The sequence below is a fragment of the Pistacia vera genome, unplaced genomic scaffold (assembly GCF_008641045.1).
Source record: "Pistacia vera cultivar Batoury unplaced genomic scaffold, PisVer_v2 Contig374, whole genome shotgun sequence".
Taxonomy (NCBI): Eukaryota; Viridiplantae; Streptophyta; class Magnoliopsida; order Sapindales; family Anacardiaceae; genus Pistacia; species Pistacia vera.
Window position 1 is genome coordinate 357,956 of NW_022196195.1, and position 21,401 is coordinate 379,356.

Below are 21,401 nucleotides of genomic sequence, written 5' to 3' on the forward strand. Positions count from 1 at the left end.
TCTCTTGTTTCAGCGTGAAGTTCACTCAAACGTTTGATAGGCCTTCAATTCAAAGCAGCAAACAAGAATTACAGAAGCCATTTCAAATTTTGATTTAATAATTAGGGTTATAAGTATTACCTGTAGAATAATGTTGAGTTCTGAAACTGCAGAGTGTTTTTTGTGAGGGAAGATGGCTTGTCTGGTAAGCAATCACACGAATTAGATTTAGCGCGCTCTTTTTTAACTCATTACAAAATGGAGAAAATATCCTATGTTGCGCGCTTATGTTTGGAAACGGTACACCGTAAATTAAACGACTTTGATTTAATAATGTTATTTTCTATGTATTAAATTTTTATTTACTCTTTTTATGTTTGTTAGTTTGAATCTTTCATTAAGGAATTATCCCTTTTTGTTCAAGAGGAGTAGAGGACCGACCTTTTTTTTTTTTTTAATGACCAAAGGTTTTAGGGCCGACTTACGTATACCTAAATTAATCTTTCAGGACCCTGAAATTATAGGATGGGTAAGAACTTCAATGTCTCAATGGCTATTCCTATTAAAAACTAAGGAAGAATCGAACTTAGGGATTGTTGAGTAATACACTCAAAAGTCTCGATCGAACCACTTGATCACCCATAAATAATTTATAAGACTAACTTTTTTTTGCTTGGTTCATTGTATCTTCTATTAGTTAATAGTAAAAACTAAAAACCCCCGTTGTGCTTGACCTTTTTCAGTGAGTAGTAAGCACACGTTAGTCTTATAAATCTGAGCCTAATCCTTATTTTTCAAGGGTTGTTAGGTTTTTCTATTTAAGTCGGAAGGAAATGACGTTTTCTACTAAAGTAAACGACATGTTCCCACCTAAGGTTTAGCGAAATTGCAAGTTCCCATCCCTGGTTTCATAAATTCCAGATAACCACCCTTAAATTAACAAAAAAATCTTTTAATGCAATGGTTCAAAGGTAAAATTGTCATCTGAGCTACATTAAATCTGAAACAAAAATAAAAATTTTAAAATAACCCTCCACATCTCAAAATTCTCTCACAAACACGGTCTCTCTAAAACTACTTCTTCTCTTCCGTCGCTTCTCTCTCACTCCCTCTGCCACAACCTCCCATTTCTCTCCTTAACTGGCAGTTGTGCACCTCTCTCCCTCCCTAACCCAAGCTGGTCAAATCAAAAGTTGCGATTAATGTGCTTATTGTCCACATCACTCTCGTCTGTAATCCTTCGGCGAAAGAACTTTCCAGCATCGGGGAGTAGTTAGGTAAGGCATCCGGCGAGCAATAGGAGATGCAAAGAGAAGACGAGGGCACGACGCGAAGCAACGAGCAGCAATACCCAACAAAGTGGCGACAACACCAACCACCAAAATCCGAAAGACACCGCGAACTTGTCGCGATGCAGTCGCGAGATCGACTGATCTCAAAGTTTGCCGATGCAAACGGGGCGAAAACCAAGAAGATGTAGTCAACACATCCATTGGAGGTAGGCGGTAGACTGGGGATGGTGGGGGCTATAGTTGGCCAGATCTGGTGCAATACCCCAGATGGGTTGAGATTTTGTGTTGATTTGGATCCATATGAGCAAGTTCAGTCAATTATAGGTTGTCAAGTATTACAATGATATGAATAAATTGATGGAGATTTGCTTTGGTGTACATGATGTTGAAGCAGGTAGTGAAGCAGGCATGACATATTTTCCCCATTTGACTGTTGAAAATGTCATCACGTGGGTCTGTTATTCTTGTCCTAGTCTTTAGGAATTGTTTCTTCTATTTCCTTTATTGTTGCAAGATGTGGTTTATTGTTATTAACAGGGTCTATAGGATTTTGTTAATGGATTTTAGTACGTGTCAAGATTTGTTATGGTCATTAGCTTGGTCTTTAGTTTTACCTGGTCTTTAGTTTTACCTGGTCTATAGGAGGATACTGTTTTGCATGTTCAGATGAGTGCCTAGTTTGGTGGTAGAACGTTGAGTTGTAATGCCTATATATAGTCTGCTTAATTTATGAATAATGTGTCAAGTTAATCCAGTATTTCCTTTTTCATTTAATAGTTCCTCTACTTACATATACAAGTTTATTTTTTATCAGTGGTATCAGAGCCAAAGAGTGAAAACTAGGTGAGAAAAAAGAGAGAGAGAGGGTGAGCCAAGAGAGAGGGAGTTCGTGAGACACTACTGCCAAGAGTAAGTTTAAACATGAGAGATTTAGTGAGTCAAAAGACAGGGAGAATACGTGAGACACGAGAGTACATGAGATATAGAAGTAGAGCAGCAGCTTTGTTCCTTTCTTTTTTTTTGCAGTAGCAGAGAACGATGGCTTCAGAAAACTTTGTGCAACCTGCAATTCCACGCTTTGATGGTCATTATGACCATTGGAGCATGTTGATGGAGAACTTCTTGAGGTCTAAAGAGTATTGGCAGATTGTTGAGAATGGAGTAGCAAAACCAGCAGCAGGCACAGTCTTAACAGACCAGCAAAAAATTGAACTTGATAGGCAGGGATTGAAGGATCTCAAAGCAAAGAACTATCTTTTCCAAGCTATTGATCGCTCAATCCTGGAAACCATTCTTTGCAAGGACACCTCTAAACATATTTGGGATTCCATGAAGAAGAAGCACCAAGGAACAACAAGAGCAAAGAGGCAGCAGCTCCAAGCACTCCATACAGAGTTCGAATTACTCCTTATGAAACCGGGAGAGTCGGTTTCTGATTTTTTCTCAAGATCAACAAAATGCGGATTCAGGGTGAAAAGATAGATGACGTAAAAGTAATCGAGAAAATACTTCAATCGATGACACCAAAGTTCAATTATGTGGTGTGTTCAATTGAAGAGTCAAAGGACCTTGATCAGCTCTTAATTGATGAACTCCAAGGTTCATTACTGGTTCATGAGCACAAGTTGATCCAGCAGGACAATAAGGAGCAAGCTCTGAAAGCTTCAACTAACAACAATGCTATGACACAGAATCAATCAGCAGATCGAGGTAGAGGAAGAGGAGGTCGAGGCAACAGAGATGCATATAGCGAAAGAGGAGGAGGACGAGGCAATAGAGGCAGAGGTAGAGCAAACAATGGTCGAGGAAACCAATACCAAGATAATCAATTTCAAGGAAAAGGAAAAGGACGAGGAGGACACCACTCGACTTCTTATAGAACAAGATCAGCAGACAAGTTCAATGTGGAGTGCTACAGATGTCATCGGTATGGCCACTACAAATCTGAATGCCAAACTAATCTGAATAGACAACATGGAGAGATATCTAATCTTGTAGAGAAGGAAGAAGAAGTATCCTTATTAATGGTTTGTCATGCAAAGGAGGAAACCAACAAGAATTTGTGGTACTTAGACACAGGCTGCAGCAATCATATGTGTGGAGACAAGTCTGCATTCTCTGATTTGGATGAGTCATTTCGTGATAATGTGAAGTTTGGTGACAATTCTAAAGTGTCAGTTATGGGAAAAGGAAGGGTGTCAATCCAAACCAAGGGAAATTCTACTCAGACCATCTCTAATGTTCTTTTTGTTCCAGACTTGAAGGCCAACTTACTTAGTGTGGATCAGCTGCAAGAAAAAGGGTATGAGATTTCTATCAAAGAGGGAGTATGTCGTATACAAGATGCAAAGTTGGGCCTAATTGCTCAAGTTAACATGACGGCAAATCGAATGTTTCCACTATATCTTCAAAACATCACTCATTCATGCTTATCTGCAAGACTAAAAGACAACGCATGGTTATGGCATTTTCACTATGGGCATCTCAATTTTGGCGGATTGAGAATACTACAACAAAAGAACATGGTGACGGGTCTTCCTCAAGTTATTGCTCCATCTCAAGTTTGTGAAGAATGCATTGTTAGTAAACAACATCGTAATCAATTTCCACAAGGAAAATCTTGGAGAGCAAAGAAGCCATTGGAGCTAGTTCATTCTGACATTTGTGGGCCAATTAATCCATCCTCTAATGGAGGTAAACGATACATAATTACCTTCATTGATGATTATAGTCGAAAAACATGGGTGTATTTTTTGCAGGAGAAATCTGAAGCTTTTGTAGCCTTTAAAAATTATAAAGTACGTGTTGAGAAAGAAGTTGGTAGTCCAATAAAAGTTCTTCGTACTAATCGTGGTGGAGAATGCAACTCACATGAATTTGCAAATTTTTGTGAGACCCATGGAATTAAGAGGCAACTTACAGCAGCATATACGCCTCAACAAAATGGAGTTTGTGAGAGGAAGAATCGCACTATATTGAATATGGTGCGAAGTCTTTTAATAAGGAGTGGCATTTCGAAAACTTTTTGGCCTGAAGCTGTTAACTGGAGCATTCATATTTTGAATAGAAGTCCCACTCTTGTTGTTCAAAATATGACACCAGAGGAAGCATGGAGCGGACGAAGACCAGCTGTAGATCATTTCAGAATTTTTGGATGTATTGCTTATGCCCATATTCTAGAAGAGAAGAGGAAAAAGCTAGATGACAAGTGAGAAAAATGCATTTTTCTTGGTGTTAGTGATCAATCAAAAGCGTATAAGCTATACAATCCTAGCACTAAGAAAATTGAAATCAATCGTGATGTTGTCTTTGATGAAGAAAATACCTGGCCATGGAGTGACAATGTTGTTAGACAACATATTCCAGTGGATTTTGATGGTGAGAATGATAAGAAAAGGCAACAACCTATGGCAGCAACTCAGAATGATTCACAAAGCCTACCTGTGGTTGAAAAAGTTGGAGAACAAAGGCCTCAACGAGTTAGAAAAAGACCAGCGTGGATGATAGATTATGAGGTAATTGATGAATCTGATGAGGACCCACTCACACATTTTGCCTTATTTGCTGATTGTGATCCTACAGCTTATGAAGAAGCTATCAAAGAATCAAAATGGCGTAAGGCGATGGATGAAGAAATGGTAGCCATTGAACGAAACAATACTTGGGAGTTGACTGATCTTCCAATAGGACACAAAACAATTGGTGTCAAGTGGGTGTACAAGACAAAATTGAAGGAAAATGGTGAAATTGACAAGTATAAGGCGCGCTTAGTAGCTAAAGGGTATAAGCAAGAGTTTGGTGTTGACTACAAAGAAGTGTTTGCTCCTGTAGCTAGGCATGATACAATCAGATTGGTGATCGCATTAGCAGCAGAAAACTCATCTTCCAGTTGGACGTGAAGTCAGCTTTCTTACATGGAGACTTGGAAGAACAGGTATTTATTGATCAACCTCCTGGTTATTGGAAGTGAGCATAAGGTGTATAAATTAAAAAGGGCACTATATGGACTAAAACAAGCTCCAAGAGCTTGGTATAGTCGTATAGATGCTTATTTTTCTAAGGAAGGGTTTAAGAAATGTCCATATGAGCATACGCTTTTTACAAAAATTAGAGATGGAGGAAAAATACTCATTGTTTGTTTATATTTGGATGATTTAATTTAAACGGGAAATGATAGTGCCATGATTGAAAATTTTAAACAGTCTATGATGCTTGAATTTGAAATGACTGATCTTGGGAAAATGCATTATTTTCTTGGTATTGAAGTGGTGCAATCTGCTGTTGGTATTTTTATTTCTCAAAAGAAGTATGTGTAAGAAATTCTAGACAGGTTTCAAATGAAGAACTGCAATTCTGTTAGCACGCCATCTGAAGTGGGTTTGAAGCTCATCAAAGGTCCTGAAGGAAAGAAGGTTGACAACACCCTTTACAAGCAAATTGTAGGAAGCTTGATGTATTTGACTGCCACAAGGCCTGATATTATGCATGCTGTAAGTGTCATTAGTAGATAAATGGAATGCCCAAAGGAGATGCATCTTTTAGCTGCCAAGAGGTTTTTTTGATACTTGCAAGGAACCATTGAATATGGGTTGTTCTTTAAGAAGGGTGAAAAGTCAGATTTGTTTGGTTTTACTGACATTGACTATGCAGGTGATCTTGACGATAGAAAGAGTACGTTTGGCTATGTATTCATGATAGGTTCAGCAGCTGTTTCATGGAGTTCAAAGAAGCAACCGATTGTTACTTTATCAACAACAGAAGCAGAGCTTGTAGCTGCAACTGCATGTGCTTGTCAAGCCATTTGGTTGAGGAAAATTCTTGAGGAGCTGCACTTCAAACAACAAGAACCCACTATACTTTATTGTGACAATAGTTCAACAATTAAACTTTCCAAGAATCCTGTTTTGCACGGAAGAAGCAAGCACATTGATGTTAAGTAGACCTAGCAAAACGGGTGGGTGGGCCGGGTACGAGCCGGGTCAAACGGGTACGGGCCCTTATACGGGTCGATATATACGGGTCCAATATTTTGGACCCATGCCCAACCCTATACAGGTACGGGTGGACCCGCGGGTGGACCGTTTTTTCTCTCTCCAGATTTTAGTTTTGACAGTTTCACCCCTAACTATTTTTAATTATGACAATTACACCCCCAAAATTCCTGTAGTTTTAATTTTTTACATTTACACCCCTTAAATCAACTATTCTAAATTCAATTCAATTAAGAATATAAACAAATATGAACCAAAATAAACAAATAACATAACACATAAACAAACAATAACATATAATACAAAACTACAAATACCAACCAAAACAAACAAATACAAAATCACTAATACACAATTACACATAAACAAACCAAATAAGTCAATAAACTATAAATACCAATTAAAATAAACAAATACATAATCCAATATTCAACAAAAAACATTCTTAGGACAGCAAATGTTCATCCCACAGTGGGCGTGATAGAGTCTCTTGATTCCACGGTCTCGAGATCAGTCAATGGCACATGAAGATCATCATCCGAATCATCTTTCACCTCATCATCTACAAAACAATGTAAATAAATTTCCATTTCAGAAAATTACAATCGGATGCCCACTTCAAATTTGAATAAAAGTAATACAACAATTAGAGCAACAGACAGCAACCAAGAGAATCTCTGGAGCCCCAAGTTCAATTCTCAGAAATCCAAACAAATATGTGTCACTAATTTCCTATAAATATGTACCATTTAATCCTACAGATATAACACGTCTGAAACTAGCAAACATCAAAACCAAGTTTAAATAACACAAATACACTACAAATGAATCATAGGAAGCCGACTAAAAGACAACAACCCTTCATCTTCAAGTTTTTAAAATATGCAATCTACTCAAAAAATTAAAATTCTGAAACATTCAATCTTCAGTATGCAGGAAAATAACATTATAATCATTATTTTTTTATAATTACTCTACTCTCATAATATAACAAATTTATAGCAATTGCAACTGGACCGTATCTATTTCATATTCAACCCGAATAAAATCCAGCATACGTACATAGACAAAGCAATTTTCTGCAACAACAAATCCTAGAACCCTATTTCCAAAGAAATCTGATTCAGTAGATAACATACAAGTGTTTAAATTCCAATTTTCTCTCACTTTCTCACATTTTCTTTCCACCCAATTTTGAGATCAAAGCAAGCAACCAACTCACAAGCAATTTAAAAATTCTTTACCAGCAAACATACCCAGAATATAAATTCTTCTTGCATTCGGCAGAATCATCTTTCTCAATAGAATTGAAAGGTGAACGATAAGAAAAATAAACCTGTTAGATCTTCAAGTTCATGAGCACCTACAGTCTACAGGCTACAGCAAACGACAAATTCCATCTTGGACATGAAGAATGGCCTTAGTCTTCCTAAGAACTCTGCACATTCTGTAATCATAAACAAAGCATATTAAATTCACAAAATAAAAGAAAGAGGATTAAAGTAATTGATTAGTACATCAATCGCAATAATATACCAAAGAAGACAAAATTTCAGTTTATGAAAGAGTCTGCCTGAGTCGTGCGGCCCCAGGTACTACACTACAATAGGCGTCACCTGGGTTCAGCCTTCTTTTTCTTTTTGCCGAATTTCGCTTCTGATCTCTCTCTGAGTCTCTATTTCGTTACCGAAGTGACGAAGTCACGATTAATCGAAGAAGACTGATGAGTCGATGACTGATGAGAGACTGATGACGAAGTGACGATGCGGCCGCGATCTGAGACTGAGAGATCAGAGATTTGATATTGAGATGAGAGTGAGACTGTAAGAGGGAGGCGTGAGCGTGATTGTGAATGGCTGAAGTGAAATGAATTTGTGCTAAAAAGTTAAGAAATTAGGGATTCACTTATTCAGTGAATAGTGACCAACAAATACGGGTGCCTGCGGGTCCACCCGTATAACCCGTGATTTATTGGACCGGGTATGGGTACGGGTCACAAAAATATGGGTTTAATTTATTAGACCCGTATCCTATATTTTTTACCCGAGTATGGGCCGACCCGCGGGTCCAGACCTGTTTTGCCAGGTCTAATGTTAAGTATCATTTCTTAAAAAACCACACAAAAGATGGAGTTATTGATCTTGTTTACTGCAGAAGTGAAGACCAAGTTGCTGACATATTTACCAAACCCCTCAAATTGCTTGCGTTTCAGAAGTTGAGGAAGTTACTCGGTGTCTACACTTTGCAAGATCGTGATTAGTGGGTGTTTGGCTGTTGATATGTATTAAACTGAGTGTTTGAAAACATCAGTTTAAGAGAGGGATTGTTGAAAATGTCATCACGTGGGTTTGTTATTCTTGTCCTAGTCTTTAGGAATTGTTTCTTCTATTTCCTTTATTGTTGCAAGATGTGGTTTATTGTTATTAACCGGGTCTATAGGAATTTGTTAGTGGATTTTAGTACGTGTCAAGATTTGTTATGGTCATTAGCTTGGTCTTTAGTTTTACCTGGTCTTTAGTTTTACCTGGTCTATAGGAGGATACTGTTTTGCATGTTCAGATGAGTGCCTAGATTGGTGGTAGAACGTTGAGTTGTAATGCCTATATATAGGCTGCTTAATTGATGAATAATGTGTCACGTTAATCCAGTATTTCCTCTTTCATTTAATAGTTCCTCTACTTACATATACAAGTTTATTTTTTATCATTGACGACCATGGATGTTGTAAGGTTTCTTGGCTTAAACCCTAACTAGGATGTTCTAAAGTTGATCAAATTTGATTGAGAGTTGAAGAAACAAGAAGGCTTTGGTGAATCAGAGGAATGCGATCGGTTACCAAAAAAAAGAAATAGAAGAATGTAGCAGAGATCTAGCCACCATGTTGTAGACAGTGTGAGTGATATCAAGGATGAGAGAAGGAGCTATTTTAGGATGTGGTGAGTTGGTGAGGAGGATTAGACTAAATGCAGAAGAGAAGATTTAATATTGAAAGAAACAAAATCTAAAAAGAAAAAAGAACAAAAAAGATATATTGTTTCTGTTTTGACGGTTGGTGACAAACTATTTATTAATTTGGCTGGATGCTGATAGTGATTGTGTGGTGGTGGTGGCAGTGGCAGTGGCTAGGTGGTGGTGGCGGCAATGGCAATAACAGTGGCTAGGTGGTTGTAGATTGGGATGATGCAAAGGTCGAAGAAGAGAGTTTCATTGAAATAAATTTGAAAGCAAAAGATTATTTTTCTAATTCTACTAATTTGGGGGTTTAAAATAATTTATTAATTTATTTGTCAATGGCAGTTTCGCAATAACACTTTCTATATTTTATCAAAACCAAAAAATAATTAACAGTATTAATTTAAGAGTAGGAATCTTGAATTTATGAAACCAATGGTGGGAACTTGGCATTTCGGTAACCATTGGGTGGGAACATGTCGTTTACTCTTTCTATTAATCTAAATTCAATCAATCTAATATCTAAAATCTATCAACAATGTTGAAAGGTTAATATAGTCTTTTTGAGTTTAAACAGATGAAATTATTGATAAATTTGTAGGTTGAATGAATGACATTTCCCAAACCAACGAGTGTTCACTACAAAAACGGTCAAACACACAAGGTTAAGGTCGTATCGAATTTCCAAAACTAACCGGTGCTTAGTTATATATATATATATATATATATATAGGTTTGTTTTTCCGAAACCTAAATGCAGAGTACTCTAGCTTGCTTATGATTGAAGTCTTGTTCTTGTACTCTAGCAATACAGTGTACAGTAGCACTATTGCCCTGATATTTACTCAATATTCTCACAATTGTGGGCTTTCCATACAGAATTATCCTTCACTGGCTAGTTTACTAATGCAGTATGCTAATGCAATCTAGTTGATGCCATGTCGTTCAAAGCTTTGAAAGAATTGCGACTTTATTGGCTGAATAATGCTGTAAATGTCATGCAAATTTATTTGCAGATTGCAGTTCAGAGATTAAATAAATGTCTGGAGTAGCAAAGCAGATATGGAATTCACTGGTGAGGTTGAGACAATTGCATGAGTTCAGAATTCGGCATAAGAAAGTAAAATAAGATAAAACTATGTGCATTATAGTATTACACTATCTGAATGACATGTGCAGACAGCAGATAGTTTTAATTGAAGAAAAGCCGCGGCTTTGATCCTTTTTTCTGCAAATTGTGTTTCTATTTTTTGTAAATGAAACGCAGCGTTTAGTTTCAGTGAACTTACGGGTCTGGAAACGGAAAGCTCTTACTCCGTTAAAAATAACAGAGTTTTAACGAACTCTGTAACTTTGAAATTAACCGAAGACCGTTGCCAAGCTAAGGAAATTTTAAATTTGTCACTCGAAACTGTTTCTTCCTCGTAGCTTACTTGATTGTATTTGACCAAATTTTATCGGTTGCCAATTTGGTATAAAATTCTTTGTTTATATGTAATGTCATCTTTAACATTATTTTAAAACTCGATTGGAGGGCACCCGTTTGCATTCGGGTCACGGGTCAATCGGTCCAATCAGTTGAACTGATGATGTCAGCGACAATTTTATTTTAAAAAAAATACATATTAATCCCTTAAATTTAATATATTACAAAAAATTTTCAAAAAGTTCAAATTAGTCCCTAAAATTTATTTATTTCAAAAATACCCCAAACAATTTATTAATCCCTAAACTTTTGACATATCTCTAAAACACCCTATAAATTTACAAATCCCTTATATTTTGAAATATTACAAAACACCTTAAGACCTTAACGGACCAAAGAAGTTGTCGGGTCCCGGTCTGACCGGCCGATCCGATCTGGGTTTTAAACACGAGCTTTAACAATATGGTACAAATATTTGAAGCATATTATGAAGAACTGGCACCCCAGTAATAAAAACATAATTGGTCACATAGAGACATAAATGGTATCATTTTGTTGTTTTTTCATGTCCATCAATTTTCTAAGCATCCAAACACAAAGAAACAAACCAATTTCCAAGAAAAGAAGCATAAAACTAAAAGGAAATTGAAGAAAAGAATAAAGTTACGTGTGAATAGTGTCATTGTAGTTTTGTTCAACAAGTTTTCTTCTCATCTGGGACGAAGACATTCTTTTGTTTCAATATTTGGGACCAAAACGACACTGAGAATTTCATAAGCGTTTGATTAGGCCTTCAAATTACAGAAACCATTTAAATTTGATTTAATAATTATGGCTATAAATGTGATATTTTTCGTTATTATTTTCCTTCATTGATTTTGTTTCCTCCTTCTATTATTTGAAGTCCTAAGATTTCCTAACTAGGAGAATTAAAAGAAAGTTATGACAACGTCCTTGAAAGCAATTATAAGCCTACAAATGACCGTTTGTTCTGATTGTAAATTCAACCGTTAAACCCGATTCCATCGGTGTAGCCCACAGTCAGGACCCAAAGCCCGACATGGGCACCATTCCCGTGAAACACATGAATGCTCAAATTCCATTACTGCATTCATTTCAACTCCTCAATTCTCGTGATCTAATAAATTTGTTTCACTTTATTTCATTATCATCCGACCCATCTCATTAACTCCACCCTCACCCCTATATAAACCCTAACCCCACAACCCCAATTTACTCATGCTCACTCTCAAGCAATGGCACCCTTTTTCTCAGTACAAACCCTTTTAGCCCTCTTCCTCTGCTTTTACCATTTGCTAGCCCTTTCACGCATTTCCGATTCCGGCACGCCGCACCGGCCCTTGTTGACGGGCCTCAACTGGGTTTTCGATGAACAAAAACATGGCCCGTACCGACGCCGCGAGCAAGAGGCAGTCTATGACATTATGCGCGCGACGGGAAATGATTGGGCACCGAGATTCCTGACGTTTGCCGTGGCCGGTGGCACGGTATCGAGTGCATGCCTGTAAAAGATAATGTGTACCATATAGTGTCCTTGATGTTCGGAGCTTTGTCCGATGATACGGCCTTTCCAACATGTGATCCGACCGGTCTTATATTTCAGAGTCTATCACCAAGCTTCCTTATATTAGAAATTTGTTCTTTTACCGTTGTTTCAGCCATAATCCTCAGCCAATCCCAGCCTTTTGGGCCGGTTGGGCCCAACATTAAACTTTGGTGCTACGGGAAAATGGGCATGTGGGTCCAATCCCTAGTGAACTAGGCAATCTTAACCGTTTAAGAGTTCTTGACTCCACAAAAATAATCTCAACGGTTCAATACCCTTTTCATTGGGTAGGATCACCGGTTTAGGTCGTTAGATTTGAGCGGGAACAGATTAACCGGTTCAATACCCGGTTTAAGCTTCTCAGTTTTGAATGTTATGGACTTGAGCCAAAATCTACTCAATGCTCTATCCCATCTGGTCTTGGTACTTTCATTCTCTAATTAAGATAGATTTTAGCCATAATCGTCTCATGGTTCATACCCGATTCCTTTGATGGTCTAAAAGAACTTATTCTTATAGATTTAAGTTATAATCGTCTTTCTAATCCATTTTCAATATCGCTTAAGAAATTAAATTCCCTTCAAACTCTAATTCTCAAAGACAATAAATGGGTTCGATAACAATCCGTGATGATAGTTTTGAAGGTATGAAGGGTTTAATGATACTTATTCTATCCAACATGAATTTGCATGGTCAATCCCTGAGTCACTAGGTCGTTTACCAAATCTTCGTGTTCTTCATCTTGATCAAACACTTCAATGGTTCCGTTCCTTCAAATTTCAAAGACTTAAAGCACTCAGCGAATTGCGACTAAATGATAATCAATTAACAGGGCCACTTCCATTTGAGAGAGAATTGGTTTGGAGGTGAAAAGAAAGCTTAGGCTTTACAATAATTCAGGACTTTGCTACAAGGCAAAGAATGGTTTTGAAGATGGTTGGATTCGTCCATCAATTCGGACATCGGGTTATGTGAAAAAGGTCGACCCGTTCCAGGGAAGTCGGTGCAACATCTTTCTGCACTTGATGAAGATGAGGCAGGATCAAGAACAATGAATAGATCAAGTGGTGCAATTCATAAAGCTTCAGTCACTGCTGGATTGCATCAACTAAAACAGTTATTGTGTTTATTTATTTTTGTAAACAAATTGTAACTCAATCTTTTCCAATGTCTCATAAATAAGTGGGTTGTTAATTATAGCAATTTTATCTCTTCATCAATGCTTAAGATTTTTGGGCCTCAAATTTTGCCTTATTTTTATGGGCATGGGCTGGTTTTGTCTCAATCTCAAAATCCTGTTACTGGCCTGTATAAGTATAACATCAAAAAATAATATGAATTATGCTCGAAATTTCAAAAATACTCACAATTTTTTTCTTAAAAAAAAAAAAAAATCAATTAGGTAGTCTTCATTACAAAACTAACATATTTTTTCAACGGTGATAAATAAAATCAACTTAATTTATATAACTCTTTTCGAATTAAAGAAAGTTATAAAAAAATCTCTTTTCTATGAATCATTTTGAATTACAGATATGAGATATTATGTTTTACAAATCTTTTACACAAAAGTTGTGAGTATTAGAAAGAAAAGAGGGAAATACTTATTTATTATTATTTTTTTTTTATCACTGGGGGTGTCTATGACAACTTGCGCATACCTCAACTAATCTCTCTAGACTGTAAAACTATTGACTAAATAAAAACCCCAGTGGTCACCCCTATTAGTGCCTGGGAGAACTCGAACTCAGGAATTTATGAAACTATTTTTACTCTTTCACCATTAAGCTACCGAGTGGTGGATGGAAACACATAATTCCCTTTCATAATCCTTAGTTTTTTCTCCATACAAATTGCTTAATTTAATCACACACAATAAACAAGTAAATATCCAATTACAAAATGGACCAACCAAATGATTGAAACAGCTGCCTTAATAAAATAAAATAGGTGAATCTTTGAGAGCCATGATTGCAAATGCTACCATTACAAAATCAGAAGAAGAAGAAGAAGAGACCCATTTGCAGTTTTTGTCTTCCCTGACACCAATCATTAGTGGGAGGCCTACTACCAGCTCTGCAAATTGGCCAACTTCATGCATTAACACAATCTTCCTAATTAATTGCATATTATTGTTAATTAGTTTTTGATTTGGTCTTAAGTACTTGCAGCTTTACTATGATTGGAATGATTGTGTAACATTTTGTTTTTATTCTTCTTCTAGGATATGTCTTATTTGGTTAATCTAAAGAATATGTACAAATTATAATAATTATCAACTCAATTAACACTCTTTGGTGCAGATTAATATATGTTAAGTGGGACTTTATAAATAAATATGGTATCGTATGCGTTGAACAAATATAATTTTAAAACTTAAGGGATGGTCGGTTGGTTAAGAAAGTTTGCTTTTTCATTGACTTCTTGGATTTAAACCACTTAAGACCACTTATCACATTTATGGTTTATCTGGAACATTAGGTTTGAATGAGCCTCGAAGATTAGTGAGGTGCACGCAAGTAGGCCGAACACGTCGGTTATATATATAATTTTTTTAAAAAGAGTAAAGATTTTCCTTGCCAAGGTTTGCCTAATGACAATTTCCCACCCAAAGTTAACATTCCGTTACCACCCAAAATCAATTCCAGCGGAGAAAATTCTCTCTGTCATCACCTTTGAACTTCATGTTCTTCTTTACAAAACCCCTCACTTCTGCACCTGATTTCTTGTTAATTGTCGGTCATCACAAAACTAGGGTTTCATGTTCTAGCTAATTTTTACGATAAATATACATCTGTTATCACCATTCGATCCACCGATCTCCACTTTACAAAACTCTTTACACTAACTCCTAGTAATTCGTCGAACGTCGGCTGAGAAGTGAAGTATAATTTGAGTAATAGAATATAAACTTTGGGCAAGAAGTGTTATTTTGAAACTGTTTGGTGAGAAGTATCATTAAGGAAACCTGGGTGGGAAAAGGCGTTTATTCTTTTAAAAACTCCATAATTTTTGTTTTTAAGATTGATAAAACATAAAGATACAGTAGATGTAGTGTTAATTTAAAACCATTCATTTATGTTAAGTGTGAATTGGGCAAATTCCTATCCTATCCTCGCTCTAATTGGCTGGATTCACGTGCACACACTTTGGCTATCTTCAAAAGCCGCAGCCTCACTTATTCCCATATCCAAACAAACATTTTATTCGTTTTCTTCTCTTCACTCCTCCTAGGGTACTACACCCGTAACATTACCTTCTACTTCCATTCCTCTTCTTCGTATTAAACCTTTAAGAAAACCCACAAAATTCCTAACTTCTTCCCTTTTTTTTATTTTATTATATTTTTAGAGAAGGTTCGGAAACTCCACTTTTTTGACATAAATTTTGACACAATTTATTAATAGTTAGATTAATGTATTTTAGTGGTTAAGATTATATCTAAATTAAAAAATTCACAATATACATTAATTATAGAATTTGTATTGAATCTCAACAACTCAAATGTTTGATCCAAGTAGGGATGAAATCGATCGAGTATCTGAATACTCAAACTCGACTTGGTTGTTATAGTATTGAGTTCGAATTCGAGTTTGGTGAATCGAGTTCGAGCTCGATTAGTCAAGTTTTAGTCAAGCTTTTCGAGAACTCGACTCGCGTGCGATTCGACTTAATTTTCATCCTTAGATCCAACCACTCATAAATTGTGTCAAATTTTATGTTAAAAAAATGGTACTCGATAAACACAGATGATTTTTTGCATTAATAATTATAAAATTTTATTTGAATTTAAAAAATTTCAAGCTTGGCCACATGAAAATTTATATAATATGTTGGATCTTATCAATATATGTTTGGATTATTTTATTGTCACAAGAAACGAATCTTTTATAAACTAAAGGTAGAATTGGATACATGTGAGGGCGTTTTTTTTTTTTTTTTTTTTAAACAATTTTTTTAATTATTTCTTTAATTTTTTTAAAAAGAAAATAACTTAAACCCAATATTTTTTTTTCTTAACCGAGCAATTAATTATTGCTTGGCATGTCAAATTATTTATTTTATTTGGTTTTTAATTCTACTAGACAAATTTAATTTTGTTATTGAATTGTTGTTATGACTTATTGATAGTTGACACATCAATTGAGTTGAACTTACCACCTACCATCAATACTAAGTTTTTTAATGTAACACTTTTTTTTTTTAAACTATGTTTTATTATTTGGTAACAAAGAAATCTTCCCCACTTGTTTGGGCGGTTAAATGCCTCCATCATACTTAGTTTTTTAATTGCAATTGATCAATTCCCTCTATGTTTATTTAATTTCTGTTAATTTTATTATAGTTTCAATGTATATATAAAAAATCAAAATATTAAGATTAATCCATCAATTTCACTGATTTTTTTACCGTCTTTTCTTTCATTTATTTGTTTAAAATTTGAAAATATTTTTGTATTATCTCTTTCGGAACCATATACTATAATTGAGACATTTATAAATGAAAGTTACCAATTTTTATGGATTGTGAAATAAATAGTTATCTATATTAAATTGGTAGGTATCAATCAAATGAATTTGGTTTTTATTTTTTAATGGAAATAGTTAGGCCGATTAAATCATTTCATAAGACTATCATCACCCCTATTCATTAAATAAAAGAAAAATGTCCAATTTTTATGAGACGATCATGATGTTGATAGATGCTATAAAGAGATAAGAATGGGTTTGTAAGATTGAATTTTGGAACATTAGTCACATTTCAATAAGAGTAAAACGACTTTTTCCCACCCAAAAAGTTTCAAAATATTACTTGCAAAGTTTATATTCGGTTAATATTCAAAGTACATTGTACTTTCTCAATCGGCATTCGGCGAGTTACCAGGAACCAGGGTAAAAGAGATTTTGTAGAATGAAGGTCAGTGGATCGAATGGTGAAGACTAATTGAATATTTGTCATCGGAATCAGTCGAAAATCAACTAAGAATAAAAAACTCTAACTTTGTGGTAATCAACAATTGACAAGAAATCAGGTGTTAGATTGAGAGGGGTTTTGTAGAGAGGAGACTGGAGGTTCAAATGGTGGCGTACAGAAAGAATTTTCGTAGTTAGAATCGACTTTGGGTAGTAACGGAATATTAACTTTGGGTGAAAAAGCGTCATTAAGGCAAACCTTGGGTGGGAAAAAGTCGTTTACTCTTTCAATAATACACTAAAATAAAATATCACAATAATACATTAATCAAATTCATAACATGTGCACCCACTAAATGACAACTATTTCATCTACTAATTACCACATTTAATTTCCATATAAAATCCTTGAATTTTATCTATTATTAAATAATTTTATCATAGTTTAATAACATTATCAAATTAAAAATTTCTTAATAAAACTTATTAAATACTTCTGAAACGGAACAGATGTTGAATATCTCTTATAAAATTAACAATTCCTTAATAAAGACGTATTGAAAATACTTTCGAAACGGAATGGATTAAAAAAATTCCAAACCGTCTTCCTTTATGAGAAGAATACTATTTATTACATCATCTTAAAATAATAATAAAAAAGAAAAAAAGTTNTGGACTGGACTGGAGTTGTTGGACTGTTTTAATTAAACTTTTTTCTGTTAATGTGAAAATCTTAATTAATTAAAACCCCAAACGACATTTGTATACTGTCCAATTAACACCCAAATCCCTTTCATTTCTCTCTCTCTCTCTGTGGAGCAGTTAGCATCTCTATTCAGATCTTCTCTCTCAAGAAATCTGAATTTCTTGTACTTACATATTCAACCCTCTATATGTCTGCCATGTGTCAACAAACCCATTTCCAAGAAGACTCCTCCATTAATTCAACATCTAAATAAACCAAAATTAATCCACTAAACTCTCAAAAAATAATCAACTCTGCAACTTGTTCCCGGCTTCTCATGCCATCTCTAACAAACCCAAAACTCGTTGTTTTCTACACTAACTTTTCCAGAATGCTCAAAATCCTCAACAAAAGAATCAAGCGCCTCTACTACCGTCTCCGGTGGCCGATGCGCCGCCGCTCTGAGTCCAAAGTTGTCATCAAAAAGTTCGGAAAAACCGACTCAAAGTCACAAATTGACGCAAAAAATGAACCTGTTGCAAACGGCTCAGCTGCAGTTCATCCCAATGGTCAAATGGGTGGTTTCAAACCCGGAAGGACGATACGTGTAGCTACTTTCAACGCTGCCTTGTTCTCTATGGCACCTGCCGTGCCTAAATCGGACAAGTCTTCAAATTTTGACGGCGAAAATGAAGATTTTACTAAAGGTAGAAAGTCGGTTGAAGTCAATATAAGTGCAAAGTCTATGAATGATCGTCCAAAGAGTATACTGAAGCAATCTCCCTTGCATGAGAATCTCTCTAAGCAACAAAATTTTTCGAAATCAAAGTTAAGGGTATCCATAAATTTACCTGATAATGAGATTTCATTGCTGCGTAGCCGGCAATTGAGTTTTAGAGAAGACGAGAATGATGCCTCAAGTTCTTCAAGCACTAGTATAAGTAGAATTTTGAAAGGGAAGGGTCCCATTAGATCAAGATCAGCTGTAAGTTTTGCAACAAATGTGGCAAACGGTGATGTGGAAAGCTATAGAAGTAGCAGGACGGTTGTGGAAGTGTTGAGAGAACTAGATGCTGATATATTGGCTTTGCAAGATGTGAAGGCTGAGGAAGAAAACGCCATGAAGCCTCTGTCTGATTTGGCTGCTGCTTTGGGGATGAATTATGCTTTTGCTGAGAGTTGGGCACCTGAGTATGGTAACGCTGTGTTGTCAAAATGGCCGATCAAGCGTTGGAAAGTGCAGAAGATCTTTGATGACACCGATATCAGGTGAGTGATCGATTATCGAGTTCTTGATTAATCTCTGCTTATTGTTGGTTTTCGTTTTTCCATGATAATCATTTGTTAAATGTAAAAGGAAGCCAAAATTAAAATATAATTACTATGGAAAAAGTCAGCAATTATGAATGTAACTTTCAATAAAGTTAAGAGGAACTTTTCACAAGATATGAATTCGTGAACACATATGTAGAAGTTTGAAGATATTGTTGGATGTTATTATGGTAACAATCTCTGTTCTTCTTATTCTGTGTACTTTGAGATTTCTTAAGCTCAGAGTCAGAAGATGCTTTGCTTGGTGTTCTGCTTCTGTTTGGTAACAAACAGCTGTGACGAATGAGTCGACTGGTCAAAATCTCAGTTACAGCTGTATTGTATAGTGTCTGTCTCTGACCAAATGGCACCCAATATAATTTTTTTAATTTTTTTATATTATCATGTGATTCACCTCATATTGGTACTTCCAAAGTTTTATACTCATCGTTTCTCCTTCTCTCTTGATAAATTTTTTTGTAAAGGGATTGATTGCTGAATTTATTCATCATTATTTTCCCCAAATTACAAGAAAATTTCACGGTTATCTTGTAATTTTTCTTTGGACTCGACTTCTGCGAATCAATTCATATATTTTCCCAGATGACTTCTGACTTTCCAATGTCAGTGCATTGCCTGATTCTAATGAATTAGATCATTATGTTCAAGATCACTGTAGTATCTCCTGCATTTGTTGAAATACCAATTTTCAAAATTCCATATTCCAGCGCCCAGTAAGTTTTAACTTTGTTGGGGAATATATAACTTCTTAGTATCTGTGACAGTGACAGTGACAGTGACAGTGAGAACTGCTGTTAATAGAAGTTTATAAGCTTAAGGCTTTTAAATACTGGCTCTATTTTGCCTTGTTGCAGAAATGTGTTGTTTACTTTAGGACAAAACATAGATACAATATCAAGGTATTATATGATTTTAGGTGAGGTGTGTTAGGTATAGAATTTAGGTGAAGTTTGTTATCAGATGCTTGAATGACCTAATTAGCTTGCTACTTCTTCCTTTTAATAGTATGAACAACGGAACTTCTTTTTTAATCCTAAGTTTCCATTTTATCATAAACAATAAGTTTCCCCTTCTTACTAGTAAAAACTTTAGATTAGGACAAACTAAATTATAGCAATTTACAGCTTATGATGGATGTAATTTAAGATTTGACTCTGATGCTATCTTTTGGACACAGAAACGTTCTTAAGGTCACGGTTGATGTTCCCCAGACAGGAGAAGTGAACTTCCATTGCACCCACCTTGATCATCTCAACGAAAATTGGCGGATGAAGCAGATTAATGCTATAATCCAATCAAACGAAGCTCCTCACATTTTAGCCGGAGGCCTAAATTCACTCGATGAAACAGATTACTCACCAGAGAGGTGGACAGATATTGTCAAGGTAATAAATATAGATCAATAGTTTTCATTTTAACATCATTGATGTTAGAAACAACTTAATTAATCACCTATTCCTTTCAATGGTTCTAAATGTTATAGTACTATGAGGAGATGGGAAAGCCAACACCAAAGGTCGAAGTTATGAAATTTCTCAAGAGTAAACAGTACACTGATGCTAAGGACTTTGCTGGAGAATGCGAGTCAGTAGTGATGATCGCCAAAGGCCAAAGTATAAAACACTGTCTTCAATTGTTTTCACCTGAATATTCTAATCAAATTCTTTCCTAAAAAAAGTACTTTTTGATGCAGGTGTGCAGGGGACATGCAAGTATGGAACAAGGGTGGATTACATATTAGGGTCACCGAATTCTCCATACAAATTTGTTCCAGGATCATACTCGGTCTTTTCTTCAAAAGGAACTTCAGATCATCACATAGTGAAAGTGGATATAGTTAAAGTAGAAAGCATTGACCAAAGAAAGGTTAGCAAAAGGCAACGTCGACCTAAACAAAAAGTTGTAAAGATAACAGGTTCTTTTCCATCAAAAGGTATATGGAAAACACACACACAAGAGAGAGAACAAATTGACCATTTCATTTGATCATTTTAGATGATATTATATGTATAACTATATGTTTTCCTTGTGACAATGGTAGGGGGCAGATTATTTAGGTCCTGCTTCCTTCTATTTATGCTTTCTAAATCATAAACTTTGTGTTGGTTGGATAGAAAATCTGAATCTGCGTGTGCTGATTATTTGATCATTTGTGTTGGTAGTTTTTTGACCAGTCACCACCAATCTCGGTCTTACTAAAATGAATTTACAAATTCAACTATAATTTATAATAAGTGCGTGGAAGGTTTGCTTTGTTTGTTAGT

At 35.6% G+C, this 21,401-nt stretch overlaps 1 protein-coding gene and 1 pseudogene across 1 annotated transcript; both read left to right on the forward strand.

Moving 5' to 3' along the window:
* Positions 1 to 11,896: 11,896 nt before the first annotated feature.
* LOC116140584 lies at positions 11,897 to 13,360 on the forward strand (annotated as a pseudogene).
* A 4,572-nt stretch (positions 13,361 to 17,932) lies between these two features.
* LOC116140585 lies at positions 17,933 to 21,123 on the forward strand. Its single transcript, XM_031426199.1, has 4 exons — positions 17,933 to 19,074; positions 20,315 to 20,522; positions 20,621 to 20,750; positions 20,831 to 21,123. Exons 1-4 carry the CDS (start codon positions 18,143 to 18,145, stop codon positions 21,121 to 21,123), a joined length of 1,563 nt encoding a protein of 520 aa, XP_031282059.1. The 5' UTR covers positions 17,933 to 18,142.
* Positions 21,124 to 21,401: the final 278 nt, after the last annotated feature.